This window comes from Leucoraja erinacea, chromosome 10 (assembly GCF_028641065.1).
Source record: "Leucoraja erinacea ecotype New England chromosome 10, Leri_hhj_1, whole genome shotgun sequence".
Taxonomy (NCBI): domain Eukaryota; kingdom Metazoa; phylum Chordata; class Chondrichthyes; order Rajiformes; family Rajidae; genus Leucoraja; species Leucoraja erinaceus.
Window position 1 is genome coordinate 56,324,095 of NC_073386.1, and position 27,615 is coordinate 56,351,709.

General features: G+C 43.5%; 1 protein-coding gene and 1 long non-coding RNA gene across 8 annotated transcripts in view; one reads left to right on the forward strand and one right to left on the reverse strand.

Moving 5' to 3' along the window:
• Positions 1–1,531, reverse strand: part of nek7 (NIMA-related kinase 7) — a 137,697-nt gene extending 136,166 nt beyond the window's left edge. For 2 of the 6 annotated variants that reach the window (XM_055642406.1, XM_055642405.1), the window contains exon 1: positions 1,409–1,531. Coding sequence is in view for 2 of the 6 variants with exons in the window: in XM_055642403.1 (XP_055498378.1) it covers positions 1,316–1,382 (67 nt within the window). In the remaining 4 variants the exon portion in view is untranslated. The other 4 variants (XM_055642403.1, XM_055642401.1, XM_055642408.1 and 1 more) reach the window with 2 other exon arrangements.
• LOC129701265 (uncharacterized) overlaps positions 1,328–27,615 on the forward strand; it is a 92,083-nt gene continuing 65,795 nt past the window's right edge. The window contains exons 1-3 of one of the 2 annotated variants that reach the window (XR_008724174.1): positions 1,328–1,467; positions 13,598–13,689; positions 26,985–27,102. This is a non-coding gene — a long non-coding RNA (uncharacterized LOC129701265). Of the gene's footprint in view, positions 1,468–13,597; positions 13,690–26,984; positions 27,103–27,615 lie in introns of those variants that run through there. The other variant, XR_008724173.1, reaches the window with a different exon arrangement.

Sequence of the window (27,615 nt, forward strand, 5' to 3'; positions counted from 1 at the left end):
ATATAGTCTGAGGAAGGGTCCCAATTTGAAACATTGCCTGTCCATTCCTAAATTCATGTCATAGGGACAGCTTTAGACTATTTGGTCCATCAAGTCCACTCAGGCATTTAATCACGGTTTTTCCTTTCCGATATCTTTCTCTTTCAACCACATTCTCCTGCCTTCACCCCATAACTATAGAGTGGTCCTGAGCTACTATTTACCTCATTGGAGAGTCTCGGGCTATCTTTAATCACTGGACTTTATCTTGTACTAAACGTCATTCACTTTATCATGTACCTGTACACTTTAGATGGGTCAATTATAATCAGGTATTGTCTCAAGATTGACTGGTTAGCACACACAAGCTTTTCACTATACCTTCGTACACATGACAATAAACTAAACAAACTTTTGACCCCCTTATCAATCAAGAACCTGTCAATTTCTGCTTTAAAAATACCAAATGACTTGGCCTCCAGCAATGTTTGTGGTTACAAATTCAATTTATTCACCACCCTCTGACGAAAGAAATTCCTCCTCAGCCTGTTTCTAAAGGTACGTCCTTTTATTCTGAGTGTGCCCTCTGGCTATAGGCTCTTCCACTAGTAGAAACATCCTCCCCCGCATCCACTCTCTCCACAGATGCTGCCTGACCCGCAGAGTTCCTCCAGCACTTTGGAGGAACTCTCCTTCTTTAAATAAGGAAACCAAAACTCTTTGTAGTGTCCCCCATGCAATCTGGCCAGCTCCTTGTGGGGCTGAAGAAGGGTCTCGACCCGAAACGTCACCCATTTCTTCTCTCCAGAGATGCAGCTTGTCCCGCTGAGTTACTCCCGTACTTTGCGTCTATCTTCGAGGCTGCAACAAGGCCTGTCTGCATTTGTCCCTTGCAGCAGGAGGGCACCATTGCCCTGGGTGTCTCCACCCTTTACAACAGCTGCTGCTGTCTGACTCTGTGCACCCAGCATTGTTCCTCTGACAGAGACAGGTGCGATTTAAAAATAAATGCACAAAGTGCTGCCTGACCTGCTGAGATACTCCAGCTCTCCTGAGAATCTGACAACTAACTCTGTCCCTGCAATCAAAGCAGCCGGCTGTGGGCGGGACCTGGTGACTGACGTGGGCGGCGGCCAATCGGAGGCCGCGCCAGGGCGGCGGCGAGGCCAATGAGCGGAGAGAGGGGGCGGTGCCGGCGGCCGCTCGGCCGGCGCGGCCTCTCCTTGCCCCTCACTCTCCCTCCCACCTTCCCTCCGCCCGTCCCTGCCGCCGGAGACCCGGGGCCGAGGACACGACGATGGTCTCCCTCCCTCCATACACATCCATCCCTCCCTACCGTCGACGGACGCGCGAGGCGGAGACAGACAGAGGTTGACAGGAGGTGTGGAGACGGCCGCCGCCATCTCACACACACACACCGTGTCCTTACCAGGAGGCCGGGCCGGGGCCGGGCGGTGCGGCCGCCGTGGGCTCGCTGTCCTCCCCGCGGTGAGTCGCTGCGCTGCGTTCAACGGAGGGAGGGAGGGAGGGAGGCCGGTGCTCGTGCTCGTGCCCGTGCGCGTCCCCGCTGGTTGTCAGCGCCGCGGGAATCACGCGTCCGCGCCGCCACCCGGGGCTCCCAGCATCCCCCCCGTTCACGCGGCCTGGGGCGGGAGCGCGCGGCCTGGGGCGGGAGCGCGCGGCCTGGGGGCGGGAGCGCGCGGCCAGGGGGCGGGAGCGCGCGGCCAGGGGGCGGGGCTGTTGGGGACGCGGTGTGTGTGTGTGTGTGTGAGAAAGGAGCTGCAGATGCTGGTTGACACAACAAGACACAATGTGCTGGAGTAACTCACGGGTCGGGCAGCATCTCTGCACAGAGATACGACACGACACGATAGAACTTTATTGGCCCCAGCAGTGAAATTGTCCAGGTGAGATAAATTCCACGTCCCCAGAGGCGCTGCCCGTCCCGCTGAGTTACTCCAGCACTTTGTGTCTTACCATGGATAGGTGACGTTTTGGTTTGCGATTGCTCATACCTACCTCTTGACCTACCACTATGGTGTTATAGTCCAAGGCCTGGATAGAGTAGATGTGGAGAGGATGTCATTGGGCATATTTTTTAGGTGCAGACAAACAGATTCTTGATTAGTAAAAGAAGACAGGAGAATCGGTTGAGGGGGAAAGATAGATCAGCCATGATTGAATGGTGAGGTACACTCGGTGGGCTGAATGGCCTACAACTGCTCCTATGATTTGTGAACCTTGACGCTGCAGACAAACACCAGGCCATCATCTCCCAGATTGTTTCTGATCTCCTCACCTTTGGCAATCTCCCCTCCACAGCCTCTAACTTCATCGTTCCCCCTCCCCGCACTGCCTGCTTCTTTGTCATGGAGTCATACAGCACGGAAAAAAGCCTTTTGGCCAATTTGCCCACACCAAACAACATGCCGCATCTACACTAGTCGCATCTGCCTGTGGTTAGTTAAATCCCTCTATACCTATCTATCCGTGTACCTGACCAAATATCTTTTAAAGTATGTGATAGAACCTGCCCAAAATATCTCCTCCCCAAAGTTCCCAAACAAGACTGCCCTGGCAGACCCGTTTTCTCTGCCACCTTCTCTTATTTGACATCCTTTTCACCTCTAGCCTTTGTCATTTGCTTCACCCATTTTCCAATCATCCTCCCTCACCCATATCCACCTATCACTTGCCAGGCTTTGTCACACCCATGCCACCCTTTTTCAGAAATTGATTTTTAAGTAAATTAAAATACATTAAAATGGGAGACTTTGCAAGCCACTTTATGTGCTGCTTTTTCAGGGAAAACTATAAAAAGGTAACTGAAACACAAAAGTAGTCATGTTCTCAATGGTCACCCAACATTAATGATATAAATCTCTTCAAGGCCATAAAGACATGGGGTTCAGATTCTCTGGAACTTTTTACCCTGGTCATTCCCTCTTCAACTCACCTCCATCAGGCAGAAGATACAAAATCTTGAAAGCACGTACCACCAAAATGAGGAACAGCTTCTTTCCTACTGTCCACTCATAAACTAGGATGTAGTTCTGTCCTTCCAACCTTCTTCAATGCAGACTTTGGACTTTATCTCTGTAAATAACGCTATAATGCTGCAACAATATATATTTGCACTCTGGTATGGATAGCATTAGCTGTTGAACTTGTGTGTGGCTTGACCCCATTGATGTACAGTATGATTGGACTGGACAGAACACATTTTTCACTATAGCTTGGTACTCGTGACAACAATAAACCAATACTAGTAGATTACTGCATATATATTTGCCTCTTGAATTTTACTTACATTACTAATGTCTTCAATGTTACATGTCAATTATGTAGTTATTTCATACACTGCCCAATGTGGCAATGAGTCACAAAAACAAAATTCCACGTGGCGGTGCATTTTTTAATTCCAAAGTATTTTGCAATCTTGAAGTAGAGAGTTTAACTTTTTTACACCACCATGTCAGGGAGAACTCAGTGGGCAGCATTGTCTGACCAAGTCGCACTCCAATATAGAATATCATGCTGGAATACTGAACTTTTAAATGAAGTGTTAAACCCAGGTTCCAAGAGTATAAAAAGTATTTCATGACACTGCTTTAAACAAGGCCAGCTCTTTAGACCAATATGTACCCTTTAATTAAAAGCATTAAAGGGAAAACACTTGAATGGTTGGAGTCACACCTCACAGTGGTGAAGATGGTTGTGTTTGGTGGTGGTCAGTCATCCCACCTTGGAGCATTACTTTAAGAGTGTTCTGGGCCCAACTAGCTTCAAAACCTTTCCACCGATCACAAGATTAAGAGTGGGGATGTTTCCTCATGACTACACAGTGTTCTATTCCAAGTGAAACTCCTCCACAAATGAAGCAGTCCATGTTCATCGAAAGACCCAGGCAACATTTGGGCATGGACTGATAACTGGCCAGTAAATTCACAACAATAAAGGTGCCAAACAAAAGAGAGCCCAACTACCTACCCTTGACATTGAGTCTGAAGAAGAGTCCAAACCTGAAACATCATCTATCCTTGTTTTCCAGAGATACTGCCTGACCCGCTGAGCTACTCCAGCACTTTATGTCTTTTTGTGTAAACCAGCATCAGCAGTTCCTTGTTTCTACCCGAGGCATTCAATAACATTGATACCACGCAGTCTCCCATCATGGGCATCATGACTGCCATCATTAATAAGAAGCTAAATGGACCAGCTAAATAAATAGCATACCTAAAGAGCAAGTCAGAGGCTGACAATCCTGTAGTGAGTGACTTATTACAATAAATACTAAGCTTGTCAGCAGTGGCAAGATCCCAAAAAATAAATTAAAAACAGATTTGGGCAAGTAACCAAACTCCTTTATTGAAGGGAACCACACCTACCTAACAACAGTGTTTCAAAGAATAACCACATAGCAGTCTTAGTTCTTAATCACTAATACACACCCAAGATAATACACTGCTTTCATATGTACAACACCGTCCAAATAAAAAGTACCAAACCATAATTACACTCATGATATTATTTGAATACCGTAAAACAATCATGCAAGTAATTAATTCTTAACCAAATGTACATATTGTCAACAAATGCAAGATTAGCAGAACATGAATCTACTGAATCTATCCAATTCTACTGAATTACTGTCTACTGAATTTACCCAATTCAACAGAAATAATCAAAGGTGTGGTAAAATTCCTTGTTTTGCATATATAGTTCAGTACCAATCTTACTATGCATAGGCACAACCATATTTCAGTACAAGAACGTAAGATGGTACATTACACTGAGGCAGTGCACCGTGTTTCTGGCACCATCTTGTGAAGCTTGGCGTAGTCATCGCCAAGGCTCTGTGGGGGAGGACCATAGTCTAGGGTCAGTCCACTACTGGACATTGGGGGGGCAGGGTGTGGTGGAGATGCACCTCAAATAAGGGAAGGGATTCCACGCCAGGGGACCACATGAGTGGCAAGGGTGTTGTGTAAAATGTGTAAATACTACGTAAAGACAAAATGAACAGACGTATAGCCTTCGAGAATGTCCGAATAATTCTTTTGCACAGTTTCTCTATTGTATATATTCTTTACTCTGAATAAACTTTATTTTCAATAATAAAACAAAAAAATTCTTCGAGTCCAAAGCTGTTAAAATGTAGATTCTTACTAGGCCATAAAGTGATATGACAATGTTATAGGTTGTTTCACTGAGACTGATCAGTCTAATGCATGGACTCCAATAAACATCAGACATGACCAATTTCATATTCTGTACTTGAGTTAATTTACTGAGACATAACCATAATTGTACCATATCATGCACATTTCCAAATGTAATGTAAATCCACACACCCATTAACTGTTACAGTAGTTGAAAGTAAACATTGTTTTGCTGAAATATAATCATAACAATTTCTAACATTTTTCCGAATGCTACCCATCTTCCTGGCTTCAATCTGTTTCACTGTAGCTTCCTTCCACTTCACCTGTGAATATTTGTTCACAATTGTAAATACCTTTATCAGTTCTCCTTGCAATTTCTTCTTATTCTCCATACTTCTATCCATAAACCACAGGATCCTGAAAATGTTTTTGTAACCTCTTTGTGAACATGTCCTTTTTCAATGAACTGAATCAAAACACTCCAGATCTCTCTGCTCTTATACATTTCACACGTGCCCTCTAGTTTATGTTGCTCTCTGCTCTAATATGAAAAAGTTCTAATATTTCTTCTCTGCGCTATCTTTGTAGCTGTAACACCATAATGCAGCAACATTATATTCTGCACCCTGATATTTTTCTCTTTGCTCTATGTATTGTACTTGTGTAAGGCTTCATTGTACTCGGGTACAGTATGATTTGACTGGATAGCACACAAAATTACATTTTTCACTCAGTACACATGACACTAACAAATCAATGATACCTTACATTTCTCAGCATTAAATTTCCTCAGCCATCTATCCATCCATTCCTTCAGCCTGTATACATTGTCTTAATCTTTCATTATGTTTCTCATAGCTAACTCGTCCACTCGGTTTTGTGTCTTCTGCAAATTTGGAAACCCCAAGTCCAAGCGTGTAATCCAGGCTAATTGTTGGAGTGGTCCTTGTACCACAAAACTTGCACAACTATTCTGATTCCTGTTTTCCCCCCATGCTGTGATTTGCCCAAGTAATACTGAAGTGTGGAAACAAGGATCTGAAGGTGCTGATTACAAGGAAAGACACAAAGTACTGTGGTAACTCAGCGGCTCAGGCAGCATCTCAGGAGAACATGGATAGGTTACATAGGGACAAATAATACCCCGCAGCTAGACACTCCAATGTTATACAGGGACAAACCCGAGTTCAATAGATTGAGCCTCAATGTTACACTGTGACAGACCTGTCCCAATCAGTACTGTATCACAATAATAGATTAATACTCAGCAGAATATACAGTATATTTGCTTAGCTTAGTGCTGCAGCATTGACACAGGTCCTTCAATCCACAGAGTCTACTCAAACCATCGATCATACTAATTGCACGTCATCCCACTTTCTCGTCCACTCTCTTCGCATTAGGTGCATTTTTACAGAGGCCCGCACGTTTTTTTGGATCTGGGATGAAACTAGAGCCCACGATGAAAGAAACCCACTCAGTCACATGGAGAACATTCAAACTCCACACAGACAGCAGCCAAGTTCAGGATCAAACCCAGGTGTCTGGTGCGCTGCACCACAGTGCTGCCCTTTTTGGTTATTTTCTGTTCAAAACAGGATGCACACAAAAGAAACAATATTATCCAAGTTCAATCCTCTCAAACACTCGTCAGCGCTCTCCCACTTTGGCAGGAGGGACCCAACTGCCTTCAGTTAACCCCAATTCTAAAGTTACTGAAGATGCTGAGGACTGAATGCAGAGATTTCCATCAACAGGACGTCTCACTCTGACCTTCTCGACCCTGTTTGTTGCTTTTCCCAGCAGCCTTGTAGTGCAACCACATTAATGGTCCCCACGGAGACTTCCAACATGTACATCTTCTGCCCACGTCCCCTCACTAGCATTGAACTGCAGTATTTTGCTTTACTTGCTGCGCCATGCTGCAATAAATATGTGCACAGCTCTTCCTAGTGGACATACCAAATTGTCAATACTGCAAAACCCCAGGCTACAATGAACAATACAGGAGGGAGAGGGACAAACTGGTTGAGTGGTGCCAGAACAACAATCTTGCTCTCGATGTTAGCAAGACCAAGGAGCTGATTGTTGACTTCAGGAAGGGAAAGGAACCAAACACCTGTCTTCATCGGTGAGACAGCGGTGAAGAGAATCAATAGCTTCAGTTTCCTGGGCAAATGCATATTTAATGATCCGTTCTGGGCTCAGTATATTGATGCAATCACAAAGGAAAGAACAATTAATTGTTCCATTGGAAGTACGTAGGATAATTAAACGCTCTAGACTCTCTTGACCAATGCCTCTATTTTTTGAAAGGTTTGAAGAGATTTAGTGTGTCGCCAAATGTTCTTATCAAACTTCTACAAGTGAACTTTACAAGTTTAGGGGTGGCACAGTGGAGCAGCGATAGAGCTGCTGCCTTACAGAGCTCGAGATCCAGGTTTGATCCTAACATTGGGTGCGGTCTGTGTGGAGTTGGTATATTCTCCCTGTGACCAAGTGGGTCTTCTCCGGGTGCTCCCATGCTCAAAAGACGTACAGGTCTGTAGGTTAATTGGCTTCTGTAAATTATCCTTAGTGTGTAGGATATAACTACTGTATGGTAGTGATCGATGCTCAGTATTGATGGTCAGTGCGGACCCGGTGGGCCAAAGGGCCTGTTTCCACGCTGTATCTCTAAAGTCTAAAGTGGACGGTAGAGAGTATACTGGCTGCTTACATCACAGCCTGGTTTGGAAATTCAGACACTCAAGAACAAAGATCTGCAGAAATTGGTGGACACTGCCCGGTCCTTTATGGGTACTAACCACCCCATCATCGAAGGCATCGACAGGAAGCAAATCCTCATGAAAGCAGCTAATATCATCAGTGACCCTCATTAGATTACCCATTGTTACTCTTTGATTACTCAGCGTTATTTCCACAGACAAATCTCATTCCCAACTTGGCATTCACATTGCTTTTTGAATAGGACAAGTTACAAGGGGAGAGCCTCTAATCCAATGGTGGTAATCAATAACCAACTGACAACAGAGGCCGATACAACAATGTATTGAAATTCACACCACATGATATACACATGATATACATAGTGTTTAAAAAATATACAAACACCCTATATAAATCCACTGACAAAAGAATATTTAGGAATGTGCATTAAAAACTGGTCTTCAATGGTATTTTTATTATCACATGTACCGAAGTACAGTTAAATACTTTTTCTGCATACAGTTCAGTAAAAGTATCTATATAACTAAAAGTCTCATCTTGACCACTTCCTGTCTGCGCTTTATATTGATTTTAGAAAAAACGCTACCATATATCGCTATGATTTTTTGGCCATCATACTCACAGTCCTCCTCCGCTGAGGCAGTCCCATGAATTTTTCCGATCGATCAAAAATAAAAAAGTTATGAATGTTTAAAAAATCTTGAGATCAGCTGATTGGTCCTCTCGCCTGTCAATCACCATGATGAAGGTAACGCCCCATCCGGAGGGGCCAGGAGTATAAAGCCCAAATGGTATGAAATTGCATTTGAATTTGGTGGCCTGCACTCTGCTTGAAATGGTATGAAATTGCATTTGAAATTGGTGGCCTGCACTCTGCGTGAAATGGTATGAAATTGCATTTGAATTTGGTGGCCTGCACTCTGCTTGAAATGGTATGAAATTGCATTTGAATTTGGTGGCCTGCACTCTGCTTGAAATGGTATGAAATTGCATTTGAATTTGGTGGCCTGCACTCTGCTTGAAATGGTATGAAATTGCATTTGAATTGGGTGGCCTACACTCTTCTTGAAATGGTATGAAATTGCATTTGAATTTGGTGGCCTGCTCTCTGCTTGAAATGGTATGAATTTGCATTTTAATTTGGTGGGCTGCACTCTGCATGAAATGGAATTTCAAGGATTAGCCGTGAGTGAACTGCCAGCCCGCCAGCCGTGAGTCAACTTCCAGCCCAACAGCCGTGAGTCAGTCAACTGCCAGCCCACCAGCCATCAGTGAGTGAACTGCCAGCCCACCAGCCCTGAGTGACTGAACTGCCAGTCCACCAGCCCTGAGTGAGTGAGCTGCCAGCCCAAGAATCCATTCGGCCCATGATGTCCATACTAGCCCTCTGGAAACCAGTCCCTTTGGCCCACAACACCCATACGAGCGATCCAGAACCCCCCCCACCCACTGGCCACGAATATTGGAATTGGTAGAGAGGTGGAATATTGCGTTAGGGGACCAGCCCTCACGAGTGAACATGGGACCCACCAGGTCCCACTTAGTCTAGTTACTATATATAAGCACATCTTAGATTCAGTACAGGATATAGGAATAGCACATTGAGAAAGTATACAAGAGTCGGCAAAGCTTTCCAGAGGGGCCACTTTCAACGCGTAAATTCAATGGGAAATTGCTCTTTCTGCGAGTTTGTTGTGTGTAATTTGCCTGTCACACGTCCTACACTTCCAAAGTGCTTTGGAAGCATCCTGAAGTCATGAAAAATGCTATGTTAATAATCAGCATTAAGAGACTGGCACTGAGACCGTTATAGCGAGATCTGTTGTGCCTTATTAATGAGCCAATATGATGCTTGGAACAATCGTATCTGAGTACAAAAGAGAAAGAACAAAATGCCATCTTCTCATGCAATTCAAGTTCATCAAGTTTTCAAGTAATGCGTTCAAATAAAAGGTTTAGTTTTCCAAATAATTCCAGAATGGAGATGTCATGAGATACAAACTTTTGCTGCCGTTCATAGTGTGGAGTTACAGATTGACGGGCATTGTTAAGATTGCATTTTATAACATTGTAACATTTTTTATCTGTATATTTTGTGCAATATTTATTCATCATAAATTACAACAAAACATGCACACATTGTTGGGAAGCATTCTGCTAATTTGTTTGATTCATCAACAAACTGTAACACGACAAAAATATTTGCCTCATGTTTACCCTGTATAATCAACATAAACATTTGTGCAGAGAATCCGAATGTGTGTATTTGCATTGGAAATTTTGATAATAATTATTGAAATAGCATAGGAAGTAGCAGTTGAGGATGGATGTTGTTAAAATATCTTTCTTAATGCATACATTTTAAGAATGTTGCATTCAGAAGAACTAAGTGAATTTGGCTTGGGGAGCTCAAAAATTTGCACCAGGAACCCAATTTTGCAACACACAAGCTGAGACCTAAAGGAGATTGGATAAGGGAGCAGGCAACCATTCTGCCCATAACAGACAAGTAGTCTTTTTTCAATGGTAGAAACAAGGAACTGCAGATGCTGGTTTATAAAAAAGGACACAAAGTGCTGCAGTAACTCAGCAGGTCAGGCAGCATCTCTGGAGAACATCACCGATCGTGATGTTTTTAGGTCGGGACCCTTGCTGCCTGAGTTACTCCAGCATTTTGTGTCATTTTACAATTGCTGTGTATGCACAGAGGTGTAAGAATACTCTGGTGCTATTTGGTGCTTTGGATTAAATGACTTTCATCATTTGCCATGTGAATGAGCTGCAATTAACATAGATAGCATATTATGGCTAATATCCCAGTGGCTACACGCTCTAACTTTCATTGACAGGTTCAAGGAACTGTAGATACTGCCTTCCAAAAAAGTACAAAAAACTGGCATAACTCAACAGATCAGGCAGCGTCTCATGCATGACTTAGCCTAACCTGCTGAGTTACTCCAACACTTAAGCCCCTGTCCCACTGTACGAGGTAATTCAAGAGTTCTCCCGAGTTTTCCCCTGATTCGAACTCGGAGAATGTCCGTAGCGGGTCCGTAGCAGCTCGTAAAGCGAATGGTAGGTACTCGGGACATCCGGTAACTCATGAAGTTTTTTCATACTCGTGATGAACAAAATTGTTAGTTTTTATACCTACCGTTAGCATTACGAGCTGCTACGAGACATCCACGGAATGGCAGGTCTATCCAAGCTTTAAGATCCTCCTTATCTTCATCCGAAGTTATTTCACATTTCTGAATTCTTAATACGGTCTCTGAGCTGCGGTCGGACCAGGTTGCATTAAAGTGTGAACGTCTGTGGCCCGGGGATCATTACTGAAACATATAAGATTATTAAAGGTTTGAACACGCTAGAGGCAGGAAACATGTTCCCGATGTTGGGCGAGTCCAGAACCAGGGGCCACCGTTTAAGAATAAGGGGTAAGGCATTTAGAATAGAGATGAGGAAACACTTTTTCACACAGAGAGTGGTGAGTGTAGAATTCTCTGCTGAGGGTGGTGGAAGCCAGTTCTCTGGATACTTTCAAGAACTTGATAGGACTCTTAAAGATAGCGGAGTTAGGGGATGTGGGGAGAAGGCAGGAATGGGGTACTGATTGGGGATGATCAGCCGTGATCACATTGAATGGCGGTGCTGGCTCGAAGGGCCGAATGAATTGCTCCTGCACCTATTGTCTATTGTTGTTTGACCTGCTGAGTTACTCCAGCACTGAATCACCACCTATCACTTACCAGGGTTTGTCATGCCTCTCCTCCTCCCTTTATGTCTTTTTTTCTGAACCAACACCTGCAATTACTTGTGTATCAATATTTATCTCCTTTTCTTCTCAACAGGAAGAAAGTGGAAATTATTTAGATTTGATTTTTTGCCAGCAGATTGGGCCTGGCCACAGGATTTGTATCAAATGGCCCTTCCCCTGAGCTGATAAGAACCCTTAAAAAGGACTGATTAGGATATTTCAACCCTGTTTCTCATGTAACAGTTATCACCTGACGATCTGAATAATTTAACGGTAGACAAAAATGCTGGAGAATCTCAGTGAGTGAGGCAGCATCTATGGAGCAAAGAAATAGGCGACGTTTCGGATCGAGACCCTTCTTCAGACTGATGGGGGGGAGGGAAGAACGGAAGAGGACGGAGACAGTAGGCTGTGGGAAAGGGAGGGGAAGGAGGGAGAAAGCAAGGACCACCTGAAATTGGAGAAGTCACCCAAGCAAAATATGAGGTGCTGCTCCTGCAATTTGCGTTGGGACTCACTCTGGCAATGGCGGAGGCCCAGGACAGAACGGTCAGATTCGGAATGAGAAGATGAGCTGAAGTGTTGAGCCTCCGGGAGATCAGGATGGTTATTGCAAACTGAGCGAAGGTGTTGGGCGAAGCGATCGGCAAGCCTGCGCTTGGTCTCACCGATGTAGAGCAGTTGACACCTGGAACAGCGGATGCAAGAGATTAAGTTGGAGGAGGTGCAGGTGAACCTCTGCCTCACCTGGAAAGACTATTTGGGTCCTTGGATGGAGTCAAGGGGAGAGGTAAAACGACAAGTTTAGCATTTCCTGCGGTTGCAAGGGAAAGTGCCAAGGGAGGGGGTGGTTTGGGTGGAAAGAGACTAATTGACCAGGGAGTTACGGAGAGAACGGTCTCTGCGGAAAGCCAAAAGGGGAGGAGATGGGAAGATGTGGCCCGTTGGAGGTGACGAAAATGTCGGAGGATTATATGCTGTATGCCACGGCTGGTAGGGTGGATGGTGAGGACACATGAACTCTGTCCTTGTTACAAGTTGGGGGATGGGGAGTGAGAGTGGAGCAACGGCATATAGAGGAGACCCTGGTGAGAGCCTCATCTATAGTCGAAGAGGGAAACCCCCCGTTCCTTAAAGAATGAGGACATTTCCGATGCCCTGGTTTGGAACACCTCATCCTGGGTGCAGATGCGGTGTAGACGGAGGGAATGGTAGGGGATTGACTCCTTACAGGAAGCAGGGTGGGAAGAAGTGTAGTCCAGATAGCCATGGGTGTCAGTGGGTTTGTAGTAGATGTCGGTCAGTAGTCTGTTACCTGCGATGGAGATGGTGAGGTCTTGAAATGGTTGGGAGAATAGTCCAGGTGAATTTGAGTGCTGGATGGAAGTTAGTGATGAAATGGATGAAGTCAATGAGTTCTGCATGGGTGCAGGAGGTGGCACCAATGCAGTTGTCAATGTAGCGGAGATAGAGTTCGGGGATAGGGCCACAGTACGCCTCGAACAAGGATTATCCGACAGAACCTACAAAGAGGCAGTTTTGTTTAGAGAGACTGTGGAAACAAGCCCTTCGGCCCATCGAGTCCATACCGACCAAAGATCACCCGTTCACTAGTTCTATCCAACACACTAGGGACAATTTAGAGAAGCCAATTAACCTACAAACCTGCACGTCTTTGGAATGTGGGAGGAAACCGGAGCACCTGGAGGGAACCCACGCGGTCACAGGGGAACGTACAAATTCTGTACAGGCAGCACCCGTGGTCAGGATCAAACCCGGGTCTCTGGCGCTGTAAGGCAGCAACTCCAGCACTGCGCCACTGTGCCACCTCGAGTATTTTGCAGCAATTGATTTTCCTTTTACTTAACAAGGCAGCAAATCTTCAAGATCTGTGTTACAGCTATGACCATCTCTTGACTCCGTTTTTAGTTGTAAATTAACTCATGGAACTGAATGTGTTTTGCAGACCAACACAATTTCAACATCCAATTCTATGAAGGGGATGAATGACCAGCTGCCAATGCCCATTTCCACATTAACATCATCCAGCCCAGCAAGGTGAATCATTAAAATATAATTCTCTCCTAATATTAGAATTAGTTTCATTAATAGCTTGTGCCATTAACAAACATTTTCTTTGAGTTTGACTATCGTAACGTGAAATATCGACAGCGTGAATGTGTGCCCTTCATTTTGTTTTGTGCAATGAATCTAAGCTGTAACTTAGACGTTATTTTATGGGACCCTCAAGACAAGACATGAGACAAGACACATTTATTTTAACATGCACCAATTGGTACAGTGAAATTTGTGGTCACCATACAGCCATACGAATAAAATAAAGAACACAGAACACGATAGTCTTTAACATAAACATCCCCACACAGCGGTATCAAAGTTTCCCACTGTGAGGGAAAGCACCAAAGTTCAGTCATCCTCCTCTGTTGTCCTCTGTTGTTCACCCGTGGTCGGGGCCTCCCGAGACATCCGTAGTCGCCGCTACGGGCAGCCCGATGTTCAGGCCCGCTCACTGGGATGATGGAACTCCGACGTCGGAACGGGAGAACATCCTCAGCGGCTTGGACCTCCGACGTGGCCACTTCTTACCGGAGTCCGCGGCTCCTGAAGCCCACAGGCCAAGCTGGGCGGAGATTCATGCTGGCAGCTCTCAGCAAAGGGTCCCAGGACTCTGCGATGTTGGTCAGCGCCGCCCGCGCTGGATGCTCTGCAAACCACAGCTCCGCAATGTTGAAGCAGTAGGCCCAACACTCCGGAGCTTCAAACGGCGATCCATTGCTGAAAATCTGTTCCGGTCTCCGGGCTCCGGTAGGAAAGGCCGCGCGCGCCAATCCAGTTGGTAGGCCGCGAGGAGGGGGCGATGGCCGCGACTCGGAGAATAGTCGCGTCCTCGCCAGGAAGTGAACGGTTTCCCCCTTACCAATCCCCCCTCCCCCACATAGAAATACTAAAAAAATTCTCCAGAACATACTTTTAACAAACTAAAAATAACAAAAGGATAGAAAAACAGACAGACTGAAGGCAGAGGCTACCATCATGCGGCGCCCCTAGTGGCTGCATGATGGTAACCTCTGCCCCTCAGGGCAGCACCCTTAACATAAATAGAATTTAAAATATATTTTTGAATTAGCCTGAGCTCTGCAATTCCTTGTATAATCAATTGTATTATTTCTTTATGTTAAGTCTGTCTTTCATTTTTAATAAACACTTAAATATGCAATGTATTCATTTAATTGCCTCAGTAAAATTACTTCAATTAATTCTGCAGCATTCACCTAACTCGGCTGGGAACCATAAAGAAGTAGGTATCTACTCCAATGTAATAAAGTAATCAGACTACAACACAAAGGGATGTCATCCTTTCGATATGGCATTATAATTGCAGTTTTTCTTGCTTTGTCAGATTGACTGTTTGTCATACAATGGGCTCATTCAATGAAAAGCAGTGAATTATGTAAACAATTCCCTCTCAATAGTTCAAAATGTAGGTCATATATTCTTTATGGAAAGTTACTGCACTCAGAATGGCTGCTGACATAATCAGTCACTGAAGTTGAAACTAATTGATTATATGTGAAGTGCTTTGGCACATTATAAATAATATTGTGTTTCATTTTTAACAGCAGTCAACGTAACTTCAAATAAAAATTATCCTATTTGGCAAGTTCCAAAAACATTTTTTATTTCATAAATATACTTTATTCATAACATACAGTACATAGTAAGTAAAATCGGTACACATTTTTCTCTAGATTCATTGTACTGCCATTCAATGCATTATCTCACAATGCATCAATGCCATTCATTTCCTCCTTGAACAATGCACCCGTGAAGTGTTCAGTGGCAGCAGGACTCTAGACTAGGGTCCTTTCCCACAAAGCCTTTTGCAATTGCCATATTGAGCTTCAGTGTGTCCATCAGTATTTCCGTCTGCACCCTGGAACGTGGCAGTTGGCACCATTTGCTTGTGGGCATCTCCTTACACTGAAAGGCCAACAAGTTTCAGGCATGCCAACATGTGTTTTTCACACAGTTGTTGATCTTCCAGCAACAGTTCAAGTTTATCCCTGGTTATGTCCCTGGGAGCAGACCAATAGAGAACAGAGTCCTCTGTTAGTAGGTGCTGGGAGCAAATATCATCAAAAACCACTGCATTCATTTCCAGATCTGCAAATGCCTTGTCCCATTTGCACCACTGCCATCTGAAGGGAGTGTGTCATGTGAGTGAGACTCCAACCAGGAGCCCTCTCATTGCAAGGTCCTGGTGCTTCCTTGTGAGGTCTGGCATCGAGGCATTCTGCCAAATCACTGATGGTCTGCTTGTGAAATTCACCATGTCCATCTCCCACTGGGACTGCCAGATATTCTGTGCTGACATCTGTGTCCTTGCAGAAACCTTTCTATGAAAGTCACGTATTCTGCAACGTCGAATGCAGCAACAAGGCCAGAGCACAAAGCGTTCTGATCAAGCTTTTTCCTTGCTTTTTCCAATTCTCCCAGTTAATTCTAGCTTCTCTCCTAGACCATCTACACCATGCACACATAACCCTCTGTAAATAGCTCGTTCTAAGCTTCCCCCCAGTCAAAAATCACTGAGCCAAGCACTTGCACAACTAATCTTTATTTTGACAAAACACAATCACAGTTCCCACTACTCTACCGAACCACCGCGGGTTTGATCCTCGTATCTGCCTGACAGTCCTCCTAGCCTCGCTCAAGCAGAGACACTCCAGAAGGTCACGCAGTCCCAAGCATTCTCCCAGAAGATCGACATTGAACCTCGTGGGAGCGGTCTTTTATAGGTCCCCAAACCTTGAGGGGCCGAACCACGTGGGAGGTGGTCTCTTTACTGTCCAATGCCAGATATCGATTAAACCCAGTACATGACAGACATATCCCCAACCCAATAATACTGTGACTAATACATTGTATTCAAACGGTGCTTCTCAAAGGAAACAAACATCGCAACATGTGCCTTGATATGCAAGAAAATCAGACAAGGCTCAATACTTAATCCAATCAACATCTAGCAAAGTAAAGCTTTGCAAAATTATTTACAATGTGCATGTCTGGTTTGCATTCATCCAATCCATTCTACTCATTTTGCACCTAATGGTCGGATTTAGCAGATGATTCCTGCAGCTCTAATCTAGGCTCTAGACAAACTGGCACCGTTCTGCAGCTTGTCCCATTTCTGCAGAAGGCACATTTAAATTGACCAAATGGCCTAGCAGCCCAGAAGCCTTTACTCAATTTTAGTGTCCTGGCCTCTCCAATTTGGCCAGAATTAACATTCCTTCCTTTTATCATATATGATAAACCATCATTTATGATAACCAAGTAGTCAGATAATCAGATAACCAGATATACATATGTGTGTCTTACATTCTCCATCTATTAACAACAAGACGATTATATTTCTTCCTAGAATCTTGTCAAGCTTCCCAAGTTTTCGTGGACGTTGCCTCACAACTTCCGTCTGATGAGCCTTCACCTCCCGAGTTTTCATGGGTGCAAATTCCCTCCATCTGTGTTGTTGCCCATTCTTCCACCCCTTTCCATAGTTGAACAACTTCTAGGGACAGTTTCTTTCCACCTTGATAATAGAAGCCGTTTTACTATCAAGTGTTAAGCAAATTAAATCCATCGGTAAAATACATCGACTCTGATATCTCGACACCCATTTATATTTCTCCTCCTAATTCACTAGATTTCTCCCCCAGTACTTCTTCCTTAGTATATTGGCTCGTCTCTCAGTCAATAGGGGTTCTCTCTTATACTAGTTTCCTAACCTCTGGATAATTTCTAGTCTGGTCTCTTAAAGTGAAGTCTTGCTGTTCACAGTTCCTCTTTTGACCATTTCCAATTCCGACTCTCATGTTCCCTGAATAATTTCCATGTTACCAGATCTACCCAAGTTCCATCCTTCCTGATGTTCTCTAAATAATCCTTCCCATCTTTGGCTGCCTGCCTGTGGATGAGACAATAACAATATCAATTAATAATCAAACTCCAAATATTCCTAAGCCAAATCTCACGTCGGATCCAAATCTCAAACTTTAAAGTCTCTCCAATTCATAACCATACAATTTAGAGACAATTCAAAATGTTATCAATTTATTTCTAATAATCATAATTTAGACGCAAAGTAGGTGTTTTATCCCAAACCCCAGAGGAATGTCATTTTCAAATTCAAATTCAGTTATTTAACGTGGAGCTTGCCCCAACAGTTGTCATGTGTTGTTTCTTTAGGAAATATTAGACAGTGTTACTTTTCTTTCCTTCACTGGTGTCAACAGCTAGATGATCTTAAAGTTGGGCACTAGGGTAGATATCTTCTTCTTCTTCCTTGATGTCAGTTTCAAAGGAGTAGGGATACTGAGGAGCAGCTTTCGCTCTATTGGCCTTCCCAGATTTGTCTTAAAGGGACAGGACAGTATCATTTCCTCCTGCTTGTTGATTCCTATTTCTGGGGAGCTACATTACCTGTGCTGTCTTCTGCCCGTTCTCTAGGGGTTTGTATATTCTTTACTTCACTCCCCAGATAGTATGTTGTCAATTATACTGTCCTGCAGGCACAAACTTAGTAACAAGTTAGTACAATAGCTCCTATCTTCTCTCCTTAGTGCCATTTCAGTTCTCCTTAGTTCTACAGGAATGGGTTTGGCTGCCAGAATGTCCCTGCCCCCTGATCTCGTGGCCAGTGTCCTCTTCCTCTACTTTCAGGGTCCCAAGTGGCCCGGTAACCTCTCGGGATCCACTGATTTCTGAAACCCCGTGGCCCTCTTTTTTGCCCCCTTCTCGATATTCCCTCACAGGACACGATCGGCTCCAATGTCCTGATTCCCCACAGTTGTGACACTGATCAGGTCTATACCCTCGGAATGGCAGATCTATCCAAGCTTTAAGATCCTCCTCCTCCTTATCTTCCTCCGAAGTTATTTCTGAATTCTTAATACGGGTCGCTGAGCTGCGGTTGGACCACGTTGCATTAAAGTGTGAACGTCTGTGGCCCGTGGATCATTTCCACCTACTGTGGGACCTAATACCAAAGGTGGAGTAGGCAGCTTCCTACAAGGGAACTGCCTATGGGGAATCCGTTCTATGCCCACATCGTTGGGAAATTGCTCCGACCAAATAATACTATCAATGTCAGGATCAACCACTCCGTATCCTCCTGCTGCCTCGCCCTCAGGAAAGCTACTTGTTCTGTCTCTGTACTTCAGGAAGGATTCTTTCACTTTCCCGTTACTGGATTTCCTAATTAATTTTGGTACCCACTTCGGCGGAACCTTCCCTCCAGCTCCTTGATCTCCCATACTATCCCCCACTGGTGGAGCAATCATAGGAGCTAGAGAGTCCTTCCCCGATTTTTCCACTTTGGATTTGAATTTAGTGGGAGGAGTCGAAGATACAGGTGACTCCTCCCGAATGTCCTGCTCGCAAGCTGCTCATGGCGTCTCTGAACTGAGAACATGAGAGTGCTGTGAGGAATGCTGTGGCTCCATTCCAAAAAATTCAACCTACCCTGGCATATTGTGAGCCTCTCTCCCTTCGAGGTCTACAGATACTACTGCACTCTTCCTAATTTTAATGTTTGATTTTAGTCGGCACCTCCCCTTTAACAGCCATCTCAGTCGTTATCTTTTAGAAGCTGGTATTCTCTCCTGCTTCTGCTCCTGCTGTTGTCTTCCACTATCATCCTTCCCATATTCCTGAATGTCCCGAGAAGGACCAGTTCCCCTCTAATCCCTAATTTGAACGCTGCCATTCTTAGAGTAGGAAGCAGAACGATCTCTTTATTTATTTTTCTTCCAGTGAAGAACATTCTCCATATTCCAATTAGCTCATTCCCTTCTTAACTGATTCCATATCGTCTAACAATTGTTTCTATGTAGGTTATGTCTAGTACAGATTTTAGTCCACCCAGTGGCCAAAGTTCGCTGCTCAAAACTCCATTTAATTCTCCAGATAATCTTCTTCATCTTTCTGCTTCATGCAGAAGCTTCTCACAAATTATTCTTATCGGGCTTTCGGGTCTATTTGATAGGTCCTTCTCTGAGACATTCCCCATTTTTTTGCACAATAGTCACAATACAAAATAAAATTCCGGACACTCACACCTATTCAAAGGCTATCCGGTTTCTCAAACTAAGACTCCAACTCTTAACCACATTCTCTTCCAAGCAGCAATCTCTCCCACTCAAACCACTTTTAAGTTTGCACAGACAAACAAATCCGAACCACGCCAAAAAAGAAAGTATTCCCCCAATTACAAGTAACCCCAGACACACCCCAATATAAAGTACAAGCATCCGATAAATCACACTCTGATAAATGCTCCTCGTGGCGTAATCGGTCAACGGAACGACTCCTCCCCAACACAGCGATCGAAAGAGTACGAACTCTGATCGAACCACCACAAATCGGATTCTAACAATACTACTGTCTAAACAATTCCAAATAATTAATTGAAACACATTTTTACTTCAACTATCTAACACCCAAAAATCCTTAAGCACTCACACAAGCAGCAATAGGGTGATTTCACCAAATGTCAAATGAGCGTAGATCCCCCCTCACGTGACCGAAAACTTTAACTGGAGGACATATGTCACATCGGTACATGTTAGTGAATGGGGAAACACGCGCTTTCCCACCCGTTAAAAACATGGAAAACGGACGATTTTTGAGCTGAAATTGTCTGTGCTAGTTGGGGTGACCGTGAAGCACAGCGACCTAAATTTTCAGGCAAAAAAAAAGATAGAAAGTAAGGTAATTACAAGAGGGAACTGAAGGTGGAACACAGCGGAAGTGAACAGCCGACATTTGCCGTGGAGATTTAAAGATCCAAAATATCGGGAATTATCGCGTTTGCTCGCTGAATTTCATCAAAAGTAAGTTAATAATGCATTACTTTTGATGAAATTCAGCGAGCAAACGCGATAATTCCCGATATTTTGGATCTTTAAAACTCCACGGCAAATGTCGGCTGTTCACTTCCGCTGTGTTCCACCTTCAGTTCCCTCTTGTAATTACCTTACTTTCTATCTTTTTTTTTGCCTGAAAATTTAGGTCGCTGTGCTTCACGGTCACCCCGACTAGCACAGAAAATTTCAGCTCAAAAATCGGCCGTTTTCCATGTTTTTAACGGGTGGGAAAGTGCGTGTTTCCCCATTCACTAACATGTACCGATGTGATATGTCCTCCAGTTAAAATTTTCGGTCACGTGAGGGGGGATCTACGCTCATTTGACATTTGGTGAAATCACCTTATACTCAGACAAGCAGCAATACAAATAGCGGTCCGCGAACTTAACACTCTCTAAATCTTAACTTTCTAAATCTTAATACACTCTAAATCTTTTTACATACGCAAAGTATTTATACAATTCAGATCCAATAACGATGTTAAAAAAGACGATGCTGGATTTTTACAATTTACAATTTACAATAATAATTTAACACGCTAGCCCAGTTTACAAACACTCGATCTCAATGCCACGCCGCGCTGTTATCAATCAGTTAACCTCTCCCTCTGATACCGAAGATTTTCCCCTTCCTAGGTAACTCTTTGCTGAGGGGTACTACACCTTAATTGACTGCTTTTCCTCCTAAATGTTCATTTCCTCCTGCTAAGACTGGACTTCTATAGGGGGACCTCTATCCCTCCTCTCTGAGTTCTACAGAATTAGGGGTGCCCTTCGCATCCAGGTACTTTTCACCAAGTAAGCCAGGTTCCTGTCTCTCAGTTACTCTTCGCTATCAGGTACTAATCAACAATCGATCAGAGGGTTACGATTCACTGTTGATCAGCCGCTATTCGGAATTGATCTCAAACATGCACTAACTCCGAAGTTCTATCTACACAAAATTCCAATTCTACCGTACGGGCAGAACATCAATGTGAAATTCTGTATTTGGAAATTTGATTCTGCAAATCTAGACTCGTTCTCGGACCAACTAGTTTTTGGTGGGTATCTCTCCACATACGCGAGCTCCCGAATTCAAACTAAATTGCCCAATGGAATCTTGAATGGACCAGAGTATTCCCAGCCAATCTATACTCTAGCCACCTAGTCCAGTGCCTTTACGAAGCCTTTACTCAATTTTAGTGTCCTGGCCTCTCCAATTTGGCCAGAATTAACACCTCCATCCCTCTTCCATCTATTCACTTGAGGAAAGCTGTCAGTAAGGCAGCTGACCTGACTTTAAGGCTTCCACTGTACACATTTAGGTTTATTATTGTTACATGTACTGAGGTACAGTGAAAAGCTTTGTTTTGCATGCTTTCCAATCCGATCAGATACAAACTTAAATATATTCAAGTCGAACGTAAGTAAAATCGATAGAGCAAAGAGTAAGATACAGAGCAAAGAATGCAGTTTTCAGAATTCTAGCGCATCAGTTCCATAGACAAAGTCCAATGTCCGCATCAGGGTAGAGGTGAATCAGTACTCTAGCTCATGGAAGTCTGATAACCGAGGGGAAGAAACTATTTTTGTGTCTGGTGGTGCACACTTTCAAGCTTCTGTACCTTCTGCTGCATGGATGCAGGGAGAAGAAAGAATGACCAGGGTGGGACTGCTTTGATTGTGTTGGCTGCTTTCCCCTGCCAACAGTTGATCCCAGTGTTAAACTAAGCTTTGCACTGTCTCGGTGGATAATTTCCACTACTCATTGCTTCTTTCATCGCACTGAAATGTCTAGATTTGCTGAACAGAGAGTTTATTCAATCCACCTCAATTATTCACAAAATGACTATCTAACACTAAACAGCATTGTGGCATTACAGTTCCAGAGAAAAATTCCAATGTCTGCAATGAGGCAGGTTGGAAGATCGACTATACCCTATCTTATGGGAGGGAAGAAGTTCCTGAGTCTGGCGGTACATGCTTCCAAGCTTCTGCATCAGAGGGGAGAAGACAGATAACAAGAGTGAAAAAAGGTCCTTGATTATGTTAGCTGCTTTCCCAAGACAGAGTGAACTGTTGATGGAGCCGAAGGTGGGGAGTTTGTGTCTGTGTTATGGACTTGGCTTCATCCATAACTCTGTGCAATTTTTTGCGGTCTTAGGCAGAGGTGTTCAAAGCCAAGCAGTGGTGCAACGCGACAGCATGCTTTCTCTGGTGCATCTGGGGAAGTTGGTAAAACTGGCTTATTTTGGCTGCATGATTACCTCCATTATTAACCACAGTTCTCTTGGGTGAGAGGTGTCATGCTTTTAATGGTCCTTCTGACCTGGATCAGAACAATAAGAAGGAACAATCTGAAAGGTACTGTGTAGGTAAAGAATGAAAGCTTTTTGCAAACCAGCAGCACACAAGTGAAAGAAGTGATTTGTCCAGGAATTGCATACCAGTGGATCAGAGACATCTCTTCACCCGAAGGCTTACTGAGATATGGAATTCATTATCAGCTGCCTTCAGGAAATAGAATTGTAACATTAAAGAAAAAAGTATACAAGAACATGAAAAATACTGTAGGGTATAAGGGAAAAGCAGGGAAGTGGGAGTGCTCTGGAGAGAACACTAGCATCAGCACATTGGGCTAAGTGATGTTCCTGTTTGCTAAAGTCCTCTGCACCGAATCATCTCATTGAAGTTACACTTACAATTAGTGTAACGTTACATTAGCTTTAGTTCTTAAGGCAAAGTTCATAAATTTGGTTATAATGAGCCTTCTCGTGAGTATATATTATAATGGGTCAAAGTTTAATCGTATTCAAGAGGATTCCAAGTTAATGTTAGCAGTATCCTTCACGTCTCCTTTCACTGCATCAGTTGTGTTGCTTACTTTAACAGCAGGGGAGCCTATTGGAAGAGGTCAGTGCTGTACCAAATAGCAAAGCAAACAAGTGCCATGTCAAAGTTGGTGGTTACTCATGCTGGCAGCAACTGAAATGAAGATTCATCTGTCTTTAATATTTTTTCCCCCATTCTCATATCTATTCTAAATAAAACATAACTTTCTCATCAAGCTTAATAAAGTGTGTGCAGAAATACTACTCCTTGTATAATTGCATATTTTCTTTAAGTACAATGACTAAAAGACAAAAAATTACTAAACAACAGAAAAGGAGGACAGATGTCCCTTATGGTTTCTGGCAAAAAAAAATATTTATTATTCTTGCAATTACCTTTTTTAAATATTTGATTCACGCTATATGTCCTTTTATCTGTAAATTATTTTTGTTTTAAAGCTTGTTTCTCATTTCCACTTTTTCTACTTTTACCCTTCAGTATTTTATTTCAGTCAAAGAGCAATTTCTTTATTTCCCTTATTCATCTCCATTGGTTATTATCCATGTTGCTTCTTTTATTCATACCTTTCCCTTCCTAAATTTCTCCGTCCTTCACTTCTCCCTGTCATCACCACCAGTGTGTACCCCAATTAAGGTGCTGAATTCCAAGGATGCAGTAGAGTTAGGGGTTTGGGAGGAATTAGAAGTGTTTGTGTGTCCTAAACAGGAGGAGACCTCAGTTTCCCTTCGAGAGGTGCCTGTGACAAAGATCGTGTTGTTTTTGTGATGATATGAATAATTGAGGAGATTCAGGATGTCAGTGAATACTCTGTTGAACCTCTACAGGTGTAAGGTAGAGCAGACACTGACTGGTTGCATCATTGCCTGGTTCAGCAACTCCAACATCCAGGAACAAAAGAGTCATAGAGTCATATGAGTTTCAGTTTAGTTTATGGTCACGTGTACCAAGGTGCAGTGAAAAGCTTTTAATTTAGTTTAGTTTATTATTGTGACGTGTACCGAGGTACAGTGAAAAACCTTTGTTGCGTGCTAACCAGTCAGCGGAAAGCCAATACATGATTACAATTGAGCCATTCACAGTGTACAGATATATGATCAGGGAATAACGTTTGGTGCAAGATAAAGCCGGTCAGGTCCGATCATAGATAGTCCAAGGGTCACCAATGAGGTAGATAGTAGATCAGGACTGCTCTCTGGTTCAGTTGCCAAATAACTGCTGGGAAGAAACAGTCCTTGAATCTGGACGTGTGCGTTTTCACACTTGTATACTTTTTGCCCGATGGGGGATGGGAGAAGAGGGACCAGCCAGGGTTCATTAAACCTCTCCAGTGGGAAAAAAAGCCCCTTTCATTTTTTTGTGATGTATTTTAATGCTGCTTTAAAGATCTAGAGGTGTGAGGAAATCAGCAACTACCTAAAAAGGAACGTGGAGACAAGGAGCTGCAGATGCTGCTTTACAAAAACAGACAGAGTGCTGGAGTAACTCAGCGGGTCAGGCAGCATCCCTGGCGAACATGGGTTAGGACACGGACAAGTTAAGTGAGTGCTGGCTTTGTTCTGCAGTCTCTTACACCCAGTCCTACATGAAGGCAGGTTTACAGAGTGGAAGGGAAGTGTCTACCGCTCTGGATTGGGTGGCAGAATGAGGTAGATGGGAACTCAGGACCACTTAGTCCACAGTTGTTGCCTGACCTGCTGAGTACACTAATGGCACCATTCGGCGCCGCTGTTTTGGCACCGTTGTTTCGGCACTGTTGTTTCGGTGCTTCCATTTGAACACACACAAAACCACTACAACCAGGTAGAGAGCAGAAGATTGAGGGTAAAAACAAATCATTTTTAAAGTGCAATCATTAACAAAGTAGACAGTAAATTATTACAAAGTCTCGAAATGCATTCTACTGATTTAGCTTCAGATTTATTATTGTTATATACTTATTGTTATATATTTAGATGAATTAAGATGAAAGTTTAGATGAATTAAGATTAGTTACCGGCTGGTTATTTTTATTTTGGGTATAGGAAAATTCATGACACAATTTATAGGGGACAACAGAAACCTACATCTTCTATCTTCTATCTATCTATAAAACTCTGGGGCTATCCGTCCGGCTGCCGTCTGGATCCCTTTCTGCCTTTTAATTCGTGCCCGATACTCGCAGATGTCCAATCTGAATGGCCGATGCTCGCAGATGTCCAATCGGAATGGATCCATTTGCATGTACGGCTGCCGGCTGCATTTCTTCCTTTGATTCATTGCCACGCCCAATCCAGACGCTCAATCTCCGAGATCTTTTCCATTTCGGTAGAGATTTCGCTTTTCTTTCTAAGTATCCGCTCCTCATTACATTTCGTCGTGTTGAAGTACACGTTTTTAATCAAATCCTTCTCCCCCCCCACCCCCAAGTATTTCAAAAATAAACTGGCTTCTCCATTTACATGTCAGCTTCCAACACACTTCGAAACAAAGTTGCAAGACAGGAACACTCTGAACTTTTCACTGCTGCAGCAGGCAGGGGAGGTGCCGTTGGATTTTTTTTAAATCCACTGCTGAGGGAGGCAGGGCAGTGCTGGAATCTTACTTTTGAGAACAGCTTCAGTTCTATTGGAGGAGACGGGTGCATGGTGGAATATTGGGTTGGGGGATCACACCATTGGGGGAGCAGACCCAACGGGTCTGCACTTGGTCTAGTTTATATTAAACAGGGGACAATCAAAAACAGCGATGTCGAAACAGCGGTGCCGAAACGACGGTGCCGAAAAGTACCCGACCCCTGAGTACATCCAGCACTTTGTGTTTTGCCTTAGAGTTGACCACCTTGTAGATTAGCATTTGTGTGCCACTGACACCCAGAGCCAAATCAATAATATGCAAAAATAAATAATAAATATTAAAGTAAATTGAGAAATGTATATTTGCAATGCATGCCCAACACGCACTGAAATCATACTGTTACTTGTGATATTGCCTTTCTCTCTTAGTTTAAAGAAAACCAAAGTTTCAAATTAATAGGAAAATATTTTTGACAATTTCTGCTTTTAATTTGTCATGATTATTGCAAAAATGTATGCAATAAGCTCAGTTTCTTGAATGAATAGTCAACAGCTTACTGAAATATTTGGTTATTTTTTGCTGACATGTCAAATGATTACAATCCACTCCTTTCAACCTCAAAAAGCTTTTGCTATTTTTGTGGGGAGAGGTGAAAAGAAGGCAAATAAACCCAGCAAAACACACTGCATTTTCCCACCGCACCCCATCTCCTTTCCAGCTTTCTCCGCCCCGACTCTATCAGTCTAAAGAAGGATAACAACCTGAAACGTTGTCTGTCCATTTCTTCCTCAGATGCAGCCTGACCTGCAGAATTCCTCCAGCACTTTGAGTTTTGCTTAAGATGCCAGCATCTGTAGTGCCATATTTTCTGCAGAGTAGGAACATCTTCTTGACACTTGGACACCCCTTTATTTCACTGAGGCAATTGATTTAAGGCTGAAATAAACAAAGCTAAGCCATTGTGGCCTTTACTTCTGAAGCTAGGGTTTTAACCAATGTTTTTATTTTCCTTGCACAGTGCACAAGGGGGTTGTGTAAACCAAATGACACAAGGCGGCCGAATAGGAAGACTTAATTACAAGACCACTCAGAGGATGCTCTGTATATGGGACGAGCTGCCAGAGGAGGTAGTTGAGGCAAGTACTCTAACAAAATGTAAAAAACATTTGGACAGGTCCATGGATAGGAAAGGTTTAGAAATTCAATCACCTTTTCAATCAGAAGGTTTAGAGAATCAAGACCTCTCAGACTTCTCTCAGTGGGTATATGGATCAAGCTGCCAGGGGGGGAGGGGTAGTTGAGGCAGGTACAATCACAGCATTTAAAAGAACTAGGTTTAGATGGATATGGGCCAAATGCAGGCAAATGGTTTAGCTCAGATGGAGCATCTTGGTCAGCATGGACAAGTTGGGCTGAAGGGCCTTTATCCCTGCTGTATGAATCTGTGACAGTGATTCTGTGAGATCAGAAACACTTCAGGGCCTTCCATGTTAATGGGTAGGTTTCTTTCGGATATAATGCAATTCCTGATGTTTTCGATACTACCAGGAATCATGATAGCTCAGCAAAAAAACAAAAGAGCGTTAAAACACCGCAATGGGTTAGCTTGCTCACATCACCATTATCACTCTAGGCATACATGGCCCAGA